The 14,029-nt window shown below is 41.3% G+C and overlaps 2 protein-coding genes across 2 annotated transcripts in view; one reads left to right on the top strand and one right to left on the bottom strand.

Moving 5' to 3' along the window:
• Window positions 1-2,390: 2,390 nt before the first annotated feature.
• CTHRC1 (collagen triple helix repeat containing 1) lies at window positions 2,391-5,858 on the top strand. Its single transcript, XM_008941372.1, has 3 exons — window positions 2,391-2,738; window positions 4,004-4,220; window positions 5,410-5,858. The coding sequence occupies exons 1-3, from the start codon at window positions 2,391-2,393 to the stop codon at window positions 5,550-5,552; spliced, it is 708 nt and encodes a 235-aa protein (XP_008939620.1). The 3' UTR covers window positions 5,553-5,858.
• Window positions 5,859-8,727: 2,869 nt separating this feature from the next.
• Window positions 8,728-14,029, bottom strand: part of SLC25A32 (solute carrier family 25 (mitochondrial folate carrier), member 32) — a gene marked incomplete at its 5' end in the record, with an annotated part of 14,399 nt that continues 9,097 nt past the window's right edge. Inside the window, 3 exons of the mRNA XM_008941371.1 lie at window positions 8,728-9,199; window positions 10,477-10,622; window positions 11,183-11,296. Coding sequence (XP_008939619.1) covers window positions 9,064-9,199; window positions 10,477-10,622; window positions 11,183-11,296 — 396 coding nt within the window. The remainder of the gene's footprint in view (window positions 9,200-10,476; window positions 10,623-11,182; window positions 11,297-14,029) is intronic.

Below are 14,029 nucleotides of genomic sequence, written 5' to 3'. Positions count from 1 at the left end.
TCCTTGCGGCGGGAGCGCTAAATGCTCTCTCGTTCCTAAAAGGCTAGTGCGCGAATAATAAACTAGAAAAAGAGAAATAAAATTACTCTTTAGCAACCCTTAGATAAGGTGAAGACTGTATCTGCACATTTACTGAACCCGCTTTTCCCTGGAGTTGGATTATTCCCTTTGGCACCTGGGACTGCATGCCGATGTTTGCAATTCCGTTGCAACTAGAAACCTGAATGTGTTGGGACTATCCCATCTCAGGGATGGAAGAAAGGAGGGAGATTTTTCCAGTCCTTGGAATGTAGAAAGCAGCTGTGAAGCTATTTCTGTAAGCTGATGGACTGCCGTTCACTTTCTGTAGACAATCAGAAATGGCATGGCCATTTCTTCTGCCATCTCCAGAGAGATCCCCCAAGGTAATGTGCTGGAAGCGCCATTGGTAGCAAAGTTCCCTCCCTTTAACACCACCTCACTTTTATTATTTCACCCCCTTTCACTTTTATTACGGAAATTCAATGGCACTGAGGAGTCTGTGCACACAGAGACAATTAGGTTTTCTGTTGGAGCAGTATTTTAGGGTCCCCCATTTCTCTTGCATTGCTCCAGGCTTTTGGGTGCAGCAGAGTGAGCAGCAAAGCACTGGTAAATCGATGGCAGCTGAGTCAGGCACAGCCTAGTTTTACAGGCTGCTCCAGCTAAAGCCCTTCCAGGGCAGAATGAAGGCATGCCCGAGAGGGGATCCTGCCTTCAGCAGACATTTTAAAGTATGTCTTATGCAGTTCCAGCTTAAGAAAGCATAAAAAAGACCTGGTTTGGCAAGCGTAGATGCATTTAGTCGGAGTGGAGCCCAAAGCGCAGGTAATTCCTTAGCTCCCATCCAGTTTTTTGGGTGTGCGGTGGCTAAGCAGCCCTCTCTGGGAGGCAGTTGTACAGCTCCAGGTGGCAGCTCACCTTTTGGGGTAGCCCCAGGGGATGGGGGGTGTTGAGTCTTGAGCCTCTGCAGTCTCCAGCTCTCATTGATATCCATGTCCTCAGGGTTTCTGTGGTGAGCAAGTCACTGTTACAATGGGAAAATAGCAGCAAAAGCAGATAATCGGTGCTGTGGGAAACAAAAATGTCTTTGCACCACTTCTGCAGTCCCTGGTTGGTGTCTTTTGCCAGGCAGCCTTCTATCCAGCTAACTTCTTTTAAATGTGCCGTCTTGATTATAATATCCCACTATTTCCACTGCCATTTGCCAACAGTGTTTTCTTTGGTGAAGGTAGCAAGGTAATGCCAGCATCCATAGTCCAAATTTCACCTTACTTTTTACTAGACCTCTGATCTTATTTCCAGAGTGGCTCCAGCCGAGCCTGTGATGCCCACACTGATTTTTCCACCGAAGCACAGGAAAAGGAGCAACCCCAGAAGATGAAAGTTCACCCGCCTGACAAAGGGGAGGGCAGGGGCTGTAGTTTACAGCTCCTATGGTGCAGAGAGTGGCATGCCTTGCAGGAGGGGGAGTTGGTTGATTGCATGATAGTTTAAAATGGATGGAGGGAAATAGGTGTGAGAAAGAGGAAGAGCAAAATATTGTTGTCTGTGAGGACTGGGATGAAGACTGGGGGGAGCCATGAGTCACCAGACAGGAGAGTACATTTAAAGTAAAAGCCCTGCCATCACCAGCTCCTGCAGGTTCCTGCTCAACGTTTCTGTGCCTGCTCCACTAGCTCCACATGTGGGTGCTTCCCTTGCACTCGGTGGTTTTGCTGCTGGGAGAAGGAGCTCTAGGCTGCACAAACCAACTCTCCCACATCTCCTAAGGTGCAAAGGCAATGTGTGTTAACATGCAGTTTGGGATAGAAATATTTGACCTTTCTCAATATTGTGATGTTGGGGAGGACATCAATGTCCTCTCCTCTGTGCCTTCCCACCACTATGAAAGGGCATCCTGAGGTCAGGATTATTCCAGGGTGCAGCTTCTCATGGTACCTCAACACCAACATGCTCTGTGCATGTGGGAGGGAGCCTGACTTGTGTGGTTTGACTATTGCAATGTGATTCTGTCTCACAGGAGTCACAACAGAGGAGAAACTGGTGCTAAATTATACTCTCTATGAAATGCAGAAGTTTCTCTATTAAAAAAAAAAAAAAAAAAAGAAAAATATTATTTGAGACAGTTATACAGCTAATGGTGGGTTAGGAGAAAGTAATGCTTAATGTGTAACTCTTTTTTGTTTCTGTATTGGAATATTTTGAATCCTCTGAGGTTGTCCCACCCATTTTAATTCTTGGACTAGACCATTTTTAACTCTAGAATTCATGCATCTTTTTGTAAAATAATTATCATCTTCATTTTCAGCAAATTCCACTGGCATCTGGCACTGCTTATATTTGAAACTTATTTTTTCTTTTTCCCCTCTATGGAACCAGAAATTAGCCTGTTAGCTTGTGCCACAGCAGGGGTTTTCGTGCACTGTTATTGGCGTTTGACTTGGTTGGCCCTGGCATTAACGGTTGGAGGCAGTGAGACCGCTTCTGTGTTTCAGTACAATGGTGTGTGCCTGCAAGGCCCCAGTGGCATCCCCGGGCGAGATGGAAACCCGGGAGCCAACGGGATCCCCGGGACACCTGGGATCCCGGGACGGGACGGGCTGAAGGGGGAGAAGGGCGAGTGCATGCGTGAGAGCGTCGAGGAGCCCTGGACGCCCAACTTCAAGCAGTGTTCCTGGAGCGCCCTTAATTACGGCATCGACCTGGGGAAGATAGCGGTAAGTCAGCTCCGCCCGGGACGCTGCCCCTCGCCAGCCGTGGGCGCTGGGGGCTCGGGCTGCCTCTACGAGCTGGGTAGCACCATCATCCCTATTTCATGTCAGAGCCTTTTTCTACGTGCAAGGTTGAACTTCTCAAAGGTTTAGCTGTTTTGGATTCATCTCAGCTGTGTTTCACAACTATGTGCCCATTTAATTTCTGTAAAAGTGTTTCAGAAGAATGATGTGGCTGGTCAAAGAGTACATTTAGAAGACCAGATCTGTAACTGTAAGGCTGAAAGTCACAGTACCAAAAAAGTACCTCCAGCTTGCCCAAAAGAGGGTAAGGTTTTTACCATGTCAGTCATAAGGAAGAGGAGAGATGTACATCTTTCATCTGTTAATTGTACCTGTCTTTAACTCCTGCTTCAAAATGGTTGTACGCTGAAACTCAGCTGCAGGATGCTACTGCAAAAAGGTTCTGCTACTGCATGGTTCAGGAGCAGAATTAGCAAGTGTTACCCAGACTGACCCAAAGAGTCTGTCCTCCGCTTCAGCCCTGGGTATGAAGCAAGGAACTTTGAAAGACAACGGGGCAAGTCTGGAAGAGAGGAAGAAATCCCAGCTTGATCCCAGCTATGAAGCTGTGCCCAAATTGGTTGGAGTAATTCAATTGCTATTGCTGTGGCTAGAGTGAGAATCAACTTTTTTTCTGAGTAGACATTTCTCACTGCCTCATACTTGCAGAACTGCCCCTAGCTCTCTTCGCCCCTCCCCCCCAGTATCCAGTGTTTTAAAGACATAGTAAGAACCTCTTAAAAAAACTGGAAATATTTCTTTTCAGTTGTGGAGCTCTTACTAGGCTTTAAGCCTCTCACAATTATTATCTTGTGATAATTGTGAAAGCCAGGACTTCCCGTAACAAAGCCACAAATTGTACTGTCCTCTCACGCAAGACTTGAGTGCAGCTTTCAGACAGCTGATACCCCTATACATAAACCCTAGAAGGTAACTAGGTTACCAACTTAACGGCAAGTATTATCTAAATAATAAATTTCCATAATCCCCCATCTCCATTACCGCCTATGAGTCTCTGTTTTGGATTTGCATCTTTGCATTGTGTGGTATTTGCCCACTTTTTTTTTGGGGGGGTGGAGGGAAGGGACTAAAGGGAATAGCCAAACATTCTGAAATAGATAGAAATATATTCCTAATATATTCCTAAATATGTTCCTTAACGATATAGGAAATAAGTTAAAACCCACAGGACTTGTGTCTCCCGCCAGGAATGCACGTTTACGAAGATGCGCTCCAACAGCGCGCTCCGCGTCCTCTTCAGCGGGTCGCTGCGGCTCAAGTGCAGGAGCGCCTGCTGCCAGCGCTGGTACTTCACCTTCAACGGAGCCGAGTGTGCCGGGCCGCTTCCCATCGAGGCCATCATCTACTTAGATCAAGGAAGCCCAGAGCTGAATTCTACTATAAATATACACCGGACTTCTTCAGGTACGTATGCTCAGACTGCACAAACAGAGCTGGAGTAGAAGCCAGTAGCAAATCTGGTTACCAAATTCAGAGAGTACAGTCTGCCTTGGAAGGGCAAAGGACTGAAAGAAGAGACAGAAGAGTGGCCAGCTAGCACTTGTTACCACCGTTGACTATCAATACTAACAGTATTAGAATTATTTATCAAGTGGCATTTTATTACTGTGGTGTTTTTCAGGATCCTTACATTCTGCCACTTTGAAACGGAAGAGATTTCTATCCAGGCAGTTCTACAACACGAGTACAGCTGAGCTGTACTTGCCTATGGAGAAACTGCCTTACTGCCAAGTAGACATTGTCATTCTGGCTTAAAATACTGATACTTGCGCATTATCTGTGCATAAAATGAGACTTGTTCCTTCTGGAATTTCTACTATAATTTCAAGTGGGGCACAAAAATACCTCCAAAGTGAAATCTCTGGGAACAGCTACTCAACTGCTAAGCAGAAGGCAAATTAACATTGAACATAAGAGGAAGCAACAGTAGGAGAAGGGGACTAATGTCATGTTTATCCTCCTCCATTTTCCTCCCTGTACTATTTCAAGACTGCATGAAATCTTAATGTCTAGAGGCATGATAGGGTTTTTTTTCTATCAAGGGGTAGGACTTGTCTGTTTTCATGAACTCGCCTCCAACTAGTGGTACTAGTAGGGAAAAAATGAAGGGCAACAGAACTGGAACTTTACATAGAAGCAGGGAATTAGCAGTGGAAAAGGTTACAGGGTGGCAGTCACCTTTGCAGGGCTTAGCTGTGGAAGGCAGGCATGGCTGTGTCCCCATCCAACCTCCCTACCACTGCTAAAAAGATGGCTGGGTGGGATTGAAGCCATGATCCAGCTACCAGTTTCTAAATTGGGATACTTAAAGACAGAGGTATACCTCCCATTTAGCCATTTTGTGGATTGTGATCTGCTTCTGGTGCTGGAAGAGACATTGAGAAACAGCATGGCTAATGCAGTGCATGACTCTGACTTAGGTTGCCACCTCTCTAAGTAAAAGTTTTTAATCCTAAAAATGCTATAGAGGTTTAACTACATACCATGAGCTTGCAGTGAACTGCTGTTCCTAAGTACTTGTGTCCACCTTCAGTGGTGAAATACAAAAAGTGATTGTGTCTCCTGAGGTAACCAGGTTTTTGTCTTTAACCAGTGGAAGGTCTGTGCGAAGGGATCAGTGCTGGCTTGGTGGATATTGCCATCTGGGTTGGGACTTGCTCAGATTATCCACGGGGAGATGCATCTACTGGATGGAATTCAGTCTCCCGAATCATCATTGAAGAACTTCCAAAATAATTTTCCCTCCCTTTTTATAATCTCTTTTTTAAAAAAATTTTGTACAATTTTCTTCAGAATTTATTTCTAGAGCTGGATGCAAGTATTTGACTGAAAGGCATCAAACTTGCATCTGGAGTCTTTGTCTAGCCTTTTTGCACACTGCAGGGTCTTTTTATAGCGACCATTTTAGAACATAAATATAAAAACTAAGTTCATTAACTTTTTTTAATTCCTTGTTTGACATATGAAAATATATCACCACCATTTTAAGAACCGACTGTAACTTTTTGTATCAAATAAATAAGACCTTTTACAAAAAAAAAATCTCCAGGAGATTTTATTGATCATCAAACTGCTTAAGATATTTTACATGGTATTATTATGATACACAATTGTTTCAGGAGACTTCATAGAAAGTTCCAAGAAAGTAAACTCAGGTCTTGGCTTGAGACTTCAGAAAACTTCTGCAAACCTGACTCCAGAGCAGGATGCTCTGCTGTTAGTCTTAAGTCTTTCAGTGAACTCCTGGTGACTTAACAGTGACCTAGATGATGTGGTAAGTGTCAAAGACCTTGTTCTGAAGAGCAACGTAAAACCAGACTAAGCTCTCCTCCCCTCTTTGGCTTCTTGATAAGACTGGATTTCAGTATGAATACCTGTTATTGGTCCTCACTGTTAGCATGTAGATATGAAATAATTTTACAGTTGCAAAACTTAATGTCATTGCTCAAAGAAAATATTTCTCCTGGATTTAGCCTTTCAGATAGGTATGAGCACTTTGGTGTTAGTTAAAAACCAGACAGATTATATAGTTTGGAAGACAGAGAAAGAAATCAGGTTGAAATGCCTTGGTTTTCAAAAAGTGTACTGGTAAAATGAAAGAATGATGTCGTGGCTATTTGACTGCAGCCTTAAGACTGGACAAGTGACAACACTGATCATTCCAGTACAGCATTAGCTTCAATGCTTTAAGTACTGTCTTCCAAATGCAACAAGTGATATACTCAAATATTTTAAAAAATGGTACAGATTCTAAAGGGAAACAATAGGCATGTTTACATCACAAAATCCATTTAACATTGGTGAAATTAAATAAACAAGAACAAGCATGTACAACATGCAGAAATTTACACTCTTCCCAGAAATTAAAAGGAAAAAGCATTAAATCTGAGATAAGGAATTATTTCCACTATTTCAGATTAAATCTCAGCTTTTTTCTGAACAGGTTATAAGATTTTTTTTTTTCCCCAGGCATCTTGCAAACTGGTGGCTGTTGCCTGTAGCTTTGGTAAGGGTGCTAGAGGAACACACCTGCAGTGGGGGAGCTTTCAGGCTTTCCCAACTGTGAGCTTACGTGTGATACTCCTGAAAGCCAGAAAATTATACAGCTGGTATTTTGTCTCTGAAGAACTCTACTGTTTTCATTGGCTTGGGCGATGGGTTTTAAGGTATCTGAACACAAACAAGTTACTATGAGCTAAGCTATGGTGTGAATTTATAGAATGTCAGTTAACATACAGTACCTGCTTGTGTACATGCTTGTAGCCTGTCTTTGCATTTATCCTGGAGCATACTAATCCAGGGTATTAAGTGTACAACTTACTCTTTTCTTAAGATTTCTTCGTATGGCTTCACAATATTTTTTGGACTCTGTGTGGCAGAGTTAACTCGATGTTCCATTAAATTCATTGTGTACTAGGATACACACAAAACCAACTAAACACCCTCCGAAGGCAGAAGTTAGTAGCTGTTAGGAATCTGTATAGTAATTTGCTTTGTAAAGTTCCAGTAATTTTGATCTTCAGCTAAATACACATGAAAACTTTCATAATAAAACCCACAGCCAACTACAGTGGTCACATGCACCCTCTCAGATGAGTTTATCAGCTCTATCACTAGAGGACAATGTGTAAATTATTACATGTCAACAGTATCAACAGAGACAAGAAAGTGGATTATTGCTGAATTAAGACTCACAATATTGAGCAGTTTCTGCAGTCTTCGCGATTTTAAACTTAAAATTGAAACCAGTTCCCTAATATTTTTTTTTTTTTAAATAAAAAATTCTTTATTTCTACTTTAGCTTAGCCTTCTGTTAAACAGGAAACTTCCCTAAAGTGATTATTCAGATGTTTTGCTGGGTAGTATTCTCCACCCTTTATGAAACTGATTATTTCCCTCTATCTGTTGAATAATCATTGCAAATTTATTTCCTTTTTAACTAAGTGATACTTTCTGGATACTTCTTAATATCTTCTTACTAGCAGCAGAACATAGATGTTATGACCAGTAATGTATTTTCTTACAGAAGAACTAAAAAAATAAAACAAAACCTAGATCTCCAGAAAGTACATATCCTTGATGGCAATTATTGGCCTGCGAATCAACATCATTTTTCTACAAATTTAATGAGATGTACTGTAATTTAGTTTATCACTGTTAGCAATCAATACGTTCTTGCAATCCTTTCTTTAGACCAAATCAAAAGATGTTAATGGACTGTTTTAGTTTTTTTAAAGAAAGTTCTGTGCATAATATATTTTAGACAACTTACAGATTTTTTTTTCCACAGACTATTACTGAAAATAAGCATGGCCATACTTGTTATTACAGTGTTTTGAATCACCACAGGATTACTCAGGAAAAAAACTAATTTAAAAAATGTAAGCCTACTTTCAAATATGCATTTACTTAGCAATAGTTGGTCAGATCTATCAGTAATGGAAACAAATTCTCAGGGAGGGAGGGGAGGCAGAGAAGAAAGAGAAAATTAATTAAGTAATTGGCCAGTGATGCACACAACATAACACTTTGGTCTGGTGCTAAAAAGAAGCCAAAAGCCACAATGCAAGTCTGTCCTGGTATGAGACAAGAAGTGGGTTTCATCAGACTGGCAGTTACTCAAACCCAAGAATGCACAGCTGTTTTACAAAACAATTTGGGTTTCCAAACTGTACCCCACTGAGGCTGCGTTTCTGTGTTGGATGAGCAATGGAATTTGGAACATTCCATACCCTAAAATCTGACAAATAACAGAGAGGTGGATTCAGAAGGCATTGCTGCGAACAACTACACACATACTGTATTCATGGGACTTGGATGAAGATTTAAGAAAGTTTTGACAGGCCCCAGAGGTGCTTTTATATGAAGTTTTCCACTTCTGGAGGAGTAGAGTCTGACCAACTGTTATCTTGAGACTTGTCAAAACAGATTAGTCCGTTATTCCAGGCAGGCCAGGATGAACTGAATTGCTGCACAGCTGCCTTCACCCAGTATCAGTGCTATTTTTTATTTCACAGTTGCAGCAACATCTGTTTCCAGCAGACAGAGCTGATTCACAGAGGAAGGCAGCAATGCAGGAACATTCAGCAGAAGAGATGTTGGCAAGGTTTTACTATCTCCAGCTTCTTTCCTCAAAATACTAGATCAATTCACAGTGTCAAAAAAAGACTGCTGAACTAAATCTTTCCCAGATCATAAATGTAAAACCATAAAGGATAGATTCCTCATGCACACCAAGCTCATACCTTTAATTATTCTCTTTTCTAAAACCAAGTAAAAAACTAGACACATTTTCATAAACAACAAAGGTAATACAGCAGGCAGGAGTCACTCTGATCACATTGGGGATAATTCCTTTGTAAAATCCATGAATTCCTTCTTTCCTTTAAAGATACAGAAAAACATTTAGTTTTAATTAACATCTTTTAAAAGCAAACAGACAAACCAAAGCCTGGCATTTTAATTTTCGTGCTTTCACTGAGAGAGGTACTTCAGGTTAGGAATAACGTTTTCACAATAATTTCTTACTACAGAGCCATAATCTTAACTTCTCCCAATTTGAATCAGAGTATTTATGCTAGTGCCGTTAAAAAAATTCCGTGACTTTTCATTTCAGCTCCCTGTTTTCCAGCTTCATAGATGTCTAGGACACCTGGAATGAGGAGTACAGCTAACACAGACCTTGGAAAGCCCTTGGGTGTAGTTTACACTACCCTCCCCAGGGCTCTTTGTGGCATCTGTTTCATAATGAGTGTGGCAGTGGCCCCAGGATAGCTGTATGCACTCACACTATCAGAACCAGCACCCTGCCCATAGTCTGCAGCACTGAAGGGCACAGTGCTGAGACAGAGCTATTTTTGCTTTGAATTGCTTTCAGTCAAATTGGTTGTACTGCCTCTGAGCCAGGGGTGGTCCTGGAGCAACAGTCTCATTCAGGTGGCACCTCTTAATATCCCAGGAGGTAACTGACTCCATTCAGGTCTCTCTAGAAATATGCTGCAACCAAGAAGCATTGTCCAAACCAAGATGAGTATCGGCTGCATACTGCAGAGGTGCCCCCACTGAGTAAATACAGAGTTCTGTGTGAAAACGCTCGCATCCCCTGTGGAGTGGCAGGAAGAGGGCTTGTGAAAAGCCACACAGAGGTGTGAGGTAACAGTTCTCCAAAGGTCCTGCGGGAAGCTGGGACTGGACTACAAATGCGGTCAGGCCCCAGGGTGACCCAGGGACATCAGTATAAACCGCTCTGGCTGGCTCACTTCCTCCTGCCAGGAACATGGATTAGTCACAACTCCCAGCAGCACAACACTCCTGTCATACGAGATAATCTAAAGCAGCTCAAGTCAGACCCTGTTGTTTAAGAGTCTCAAAACAGCCAACTCAATGTTATTTTTTAACCTGTAAGTGAAATTTTCTGGGGAAGAGAGAGGGAAGGCAGAATAAACAAGAGAAGCCTTCAGGCCAGCATTGACCCTCTCCTATCTCCTGCTCTGTCCTTAGATTACTGCTATTAGTGGCATCTTGCACAAAGTGACTTGGTACAGCTAACGTTTTGTTTCAGCTGTGCTGGTTCTGCAAATCGGTATGGAAGTCACGAAACACAGTTCTGATTCTGTAAGACTCAATTTGAGGATGTAAGCTTTTAATTCTGCATGCCTACCTCCACGTCCTGCGGATCACGTCAAACACACCAGAATATGTATTATGCTGATCTTGAAGACGAGCTCGCACAACTTGATAGGGATACGTTGCTGACACAGCAAATATTTTGGATACGGCTGCCATCATAATGTATTCCACAGTGTTCTAAAAGCAACAAAAATTACCAAGCTTAAGTATGGCTTAGATTAGCCAACTTTTCAAAACCTTATTTGATTTTTATGTTGAACTAAACAATATTCCAGAGTTTTCACCCTGATAATACACGCATTTAAAAAAAAAGGGAACATTTACTATATAAGTGTTACAAGTAATTAGGTGTAAAATGGGTTGTGTCCTCTCATTCCTATCAAGTTAAATACTTCTTCCAAAAGTAACTACCTTTGCTCAACTTGCACCTGACACGTTTTCTGTCTAAATGTTTAAGATCACCACCAAGGTTTCACAAAGTGAGAGAAAGAAACATTCCTCCCTTTAAAAATCTCAAAACACTTGCCAAAATAAGAAGTTGGTTTCCCTGTGGTAAAATAGTACTAACCAGTTGCTTGGTCCCACAAAAGGAAAAAGTATTATCTCCTTCTATATATTCTATATTCCAATTAATGTATCAACGCTTTGCACATTTGGCTGTTCTACGACCTACACAAATGGAATAAATTTCCATCTGTTCACATCCCACAACACATTTTTGTTCTCAAGAATCGTACCAATTTTGCATCTGATACTCTGTTTCTGTACGTGTTGTATCTCAGCTTCAAATCCTCATATGCCATGAACTGAAGTGCTCCATGTGAAGTTCCAAACAGACCAGGAACAAATCCCTGAAAAAATGAATAAACCAAGGTTAAACAGTAATGCACAAAAAATCTACAACTTCACAGAGCTCAGCTCACACACATAGACATGTCTCCATTACTCTAGAAGTTGTGACTGCACAACTGTCCCTGTGCAGTAGGACTCAAAGTCCGTTCTGGGTTGGTATTCTTAATGGCAGGCATCACACAAAAGTGTAATATATGTTACTTTTCTCCAAAATGACATACAGGCTAAAGACATCTAATGAGTGAACAAGATAAAACAAGTGGCCTAGGGACTCCACCTAGCTCAAACACAGGCCTTAAAAAGCTGGTAACATGGATCAGCACTGTACAAATACAAATGAAGCTGCAGTCTTACAAACACGGCGCTCACTGCCTGCCCCTTTGCACGGAGTGGCACTAAGCTGTTTAGTTCCCACCTGAGACTGGTAAGGCAATGACACAAGCTGGCATCTCAGTAAGATGGGCCATAGGGAGTAGACGTACAAAATAAATTACTGTGATCATGTCCTGGAGATAGATATGTAAGTGTGTGTGCAAATAAATGTGTATCTATGAGATATATACGCTTCTATCTAAAAAATGTCTGTAGAATTATAGAATCATTTGGGTTGGAAAGGACCTTTAATTATCAAGTCCAACCATTAACCTTACAATGCCAAGGTCACCACTAAACTAGGTCCCTAAAAGTCTTTTAAATGCCTCCAGGGATGGTGACTCCCCCACTTCCTGGAGCAGATCAGCCTGGTCCAGGGCTTGAGAACTGCTTCGGTGAGGAAATTTTTCCTACTAACTAAAATAAACCTCCCCTGGTGCAACCTGAGGCTGTTTTCTCTCGTCCCATCATTTGTTAATTGGAAAAAGAGACTGAAACCCAACTTGCTACAACCTCCTTTCAGGTAGTTGTAGAGAGTGAAAAAGCTTCCCCTCAGCCTCCTTTTTCTCAGGCTCAACAACCCCCATCCCTCAGTTGCTCCTCATAAGACTTGTGCTCTAGACCCTTCACCACCAGGAAGACAAAGCAGTCTGGGGGATGTTCTCCATTTGTAAGAGGCAATAATGGACACCAAGATTATAATATGAAAATATACAGACACCTTCTGTTTCAACTTTTTTGAAAGAAAAGGGGAAAACATTCTTTGAAATGTCTCTACAAGAAAGAAAAGGCAGGAGTTTCTTCAGGAGCAAGACTAGCTCATTTGAACACGAGCTGACAGCTGCACGAGTTCTGAGAAGAACTACTAGGTCTCTTGTTGAAGAGTTGGTCACTTACACTGGAAAAATACAAATATATGGGGAATTAATCATCTTGGCCAGGAATGATCTAAGGGAGCCAAAAGCTTGCTGAAAACTGTTGCAAAGGGACAATTACAATGGAATAAGTGATCAAAATGTGGGTAGAAGAATTGAAAAAAATAAATCAGAATTTCCCTAAAGATATCGGTATTGAGCAGTTTTATCTTATTTCCCATGATCCACTCAGGTAAGACAGAGGAATTAAAAGCTACGTCCAGGCACAAATCTCTGTATTAGACTAAATCAGAAGCCCAGAAGGTTGAATAAAAGCTTATCAATACCCTATTCAGAGCCTGGAGAAAGAGGGGAAAAAAAAGAGAAGGGATCCTGGTAGGAGTCCACTGAAGTGGTGGAACAAGACAAAATAATAAATTACTTCATAAACTCCTAACTTGCAGGAAAAAAAAAAAAACAAAAACCAACAAACTAAAACAGCAGCAAGCATAAAAATTGCACAGAGCTTCTATCGCTTCAGAGATTAGCTCTCTGCATGCTATAGATTTTGTTTGTTTATATTACAGCCATTCAGGAAGTGATTTTTAGGGTTTCTTTGATAAATGAGGATGTGTTTCTTGTCACAGTAGAAAATAGTGGTCATGAACTAATCATCAGTGACCATGAACTGATAAAATGCATTAAGGACTAGCTAAAGCCCCAGAACACTTCCCCAAATAAGAACAAGTGGAATTGAACCACGCATCAGTATTTTGTCAGCTGCAAGCTAATCATAGCATTTTGTGGGGAGCCACAACCAAGGGAAAAGACAACTCTGTATTTCAGAAATCCTAGATCAGAGAAGAAAATTAACCAGTAATATAAAAACAGCAGAGAAGGAACAGAGAAAACCAAAATTATTGAGAACATCAAAGAAAAAATTATCTGGGTCAGCAGAACAAGGAACAGGATGAAAATTATGTATGGTGATAGCAGGGAAATTCTTCACAAACATTTGTCCCTGATTAGACAGTAAAACCATTAAAAGGCAGAGGAAATAATTGCTCTCTACTTGGAAAAAATTAGAATGATGATGTATTTATATCATAGGAGAATGAGGTAATATTTTTCCCCACTGACAAAAGAATGTTAAATAATATTGAAGAGTGCTAAAGTCTTAAATATAAGCCAGCAGATTTGGATAACTTGCACCCAGGAGTCCTAAAGCATTTACTGATGATACTTGCTAAATGAATACCAGCACACTCTAAGTCTTGTGCTGATGGGGAAAGCTTCCAAGGACTTTTAATATTGGGCCAATACTAAAAAATGCAAGAAGGGAGTGAGGCAACTGTCAGCCAATGTGCCTCAGTAAAATAAGAGCTGACCCAGGCTTCTATTGATCATACAAAACAATGTGTTTTTAAGGAAACGTTTCAGAGCAAAACTGATTTCTTCACAGTAACGAAATATCTTGGCTGAGGAAGGTTTTGAAAAACATTCCTG

This window comes from Merops nubicus, unplaced genomic scaffold (genome assembly GCF_000691845.1).
Source record: "Merops nubicus isolate BGI_N331 unplaced genomic scaffold, ASM69184v1 scaffold19665, whole genome shotgun sequence".
Taxonomy (NCBI): Eukaryota; Metazoa; Chordata; class Aves; order Coraciiformes; family Meropidae; genus Merops; species Merops nubicus.
The sequence above is the reverse complement of the archived record's forward strand: the minus strand, read 5'-3'. Positions and strand labels throughout refer to the sequence as shown.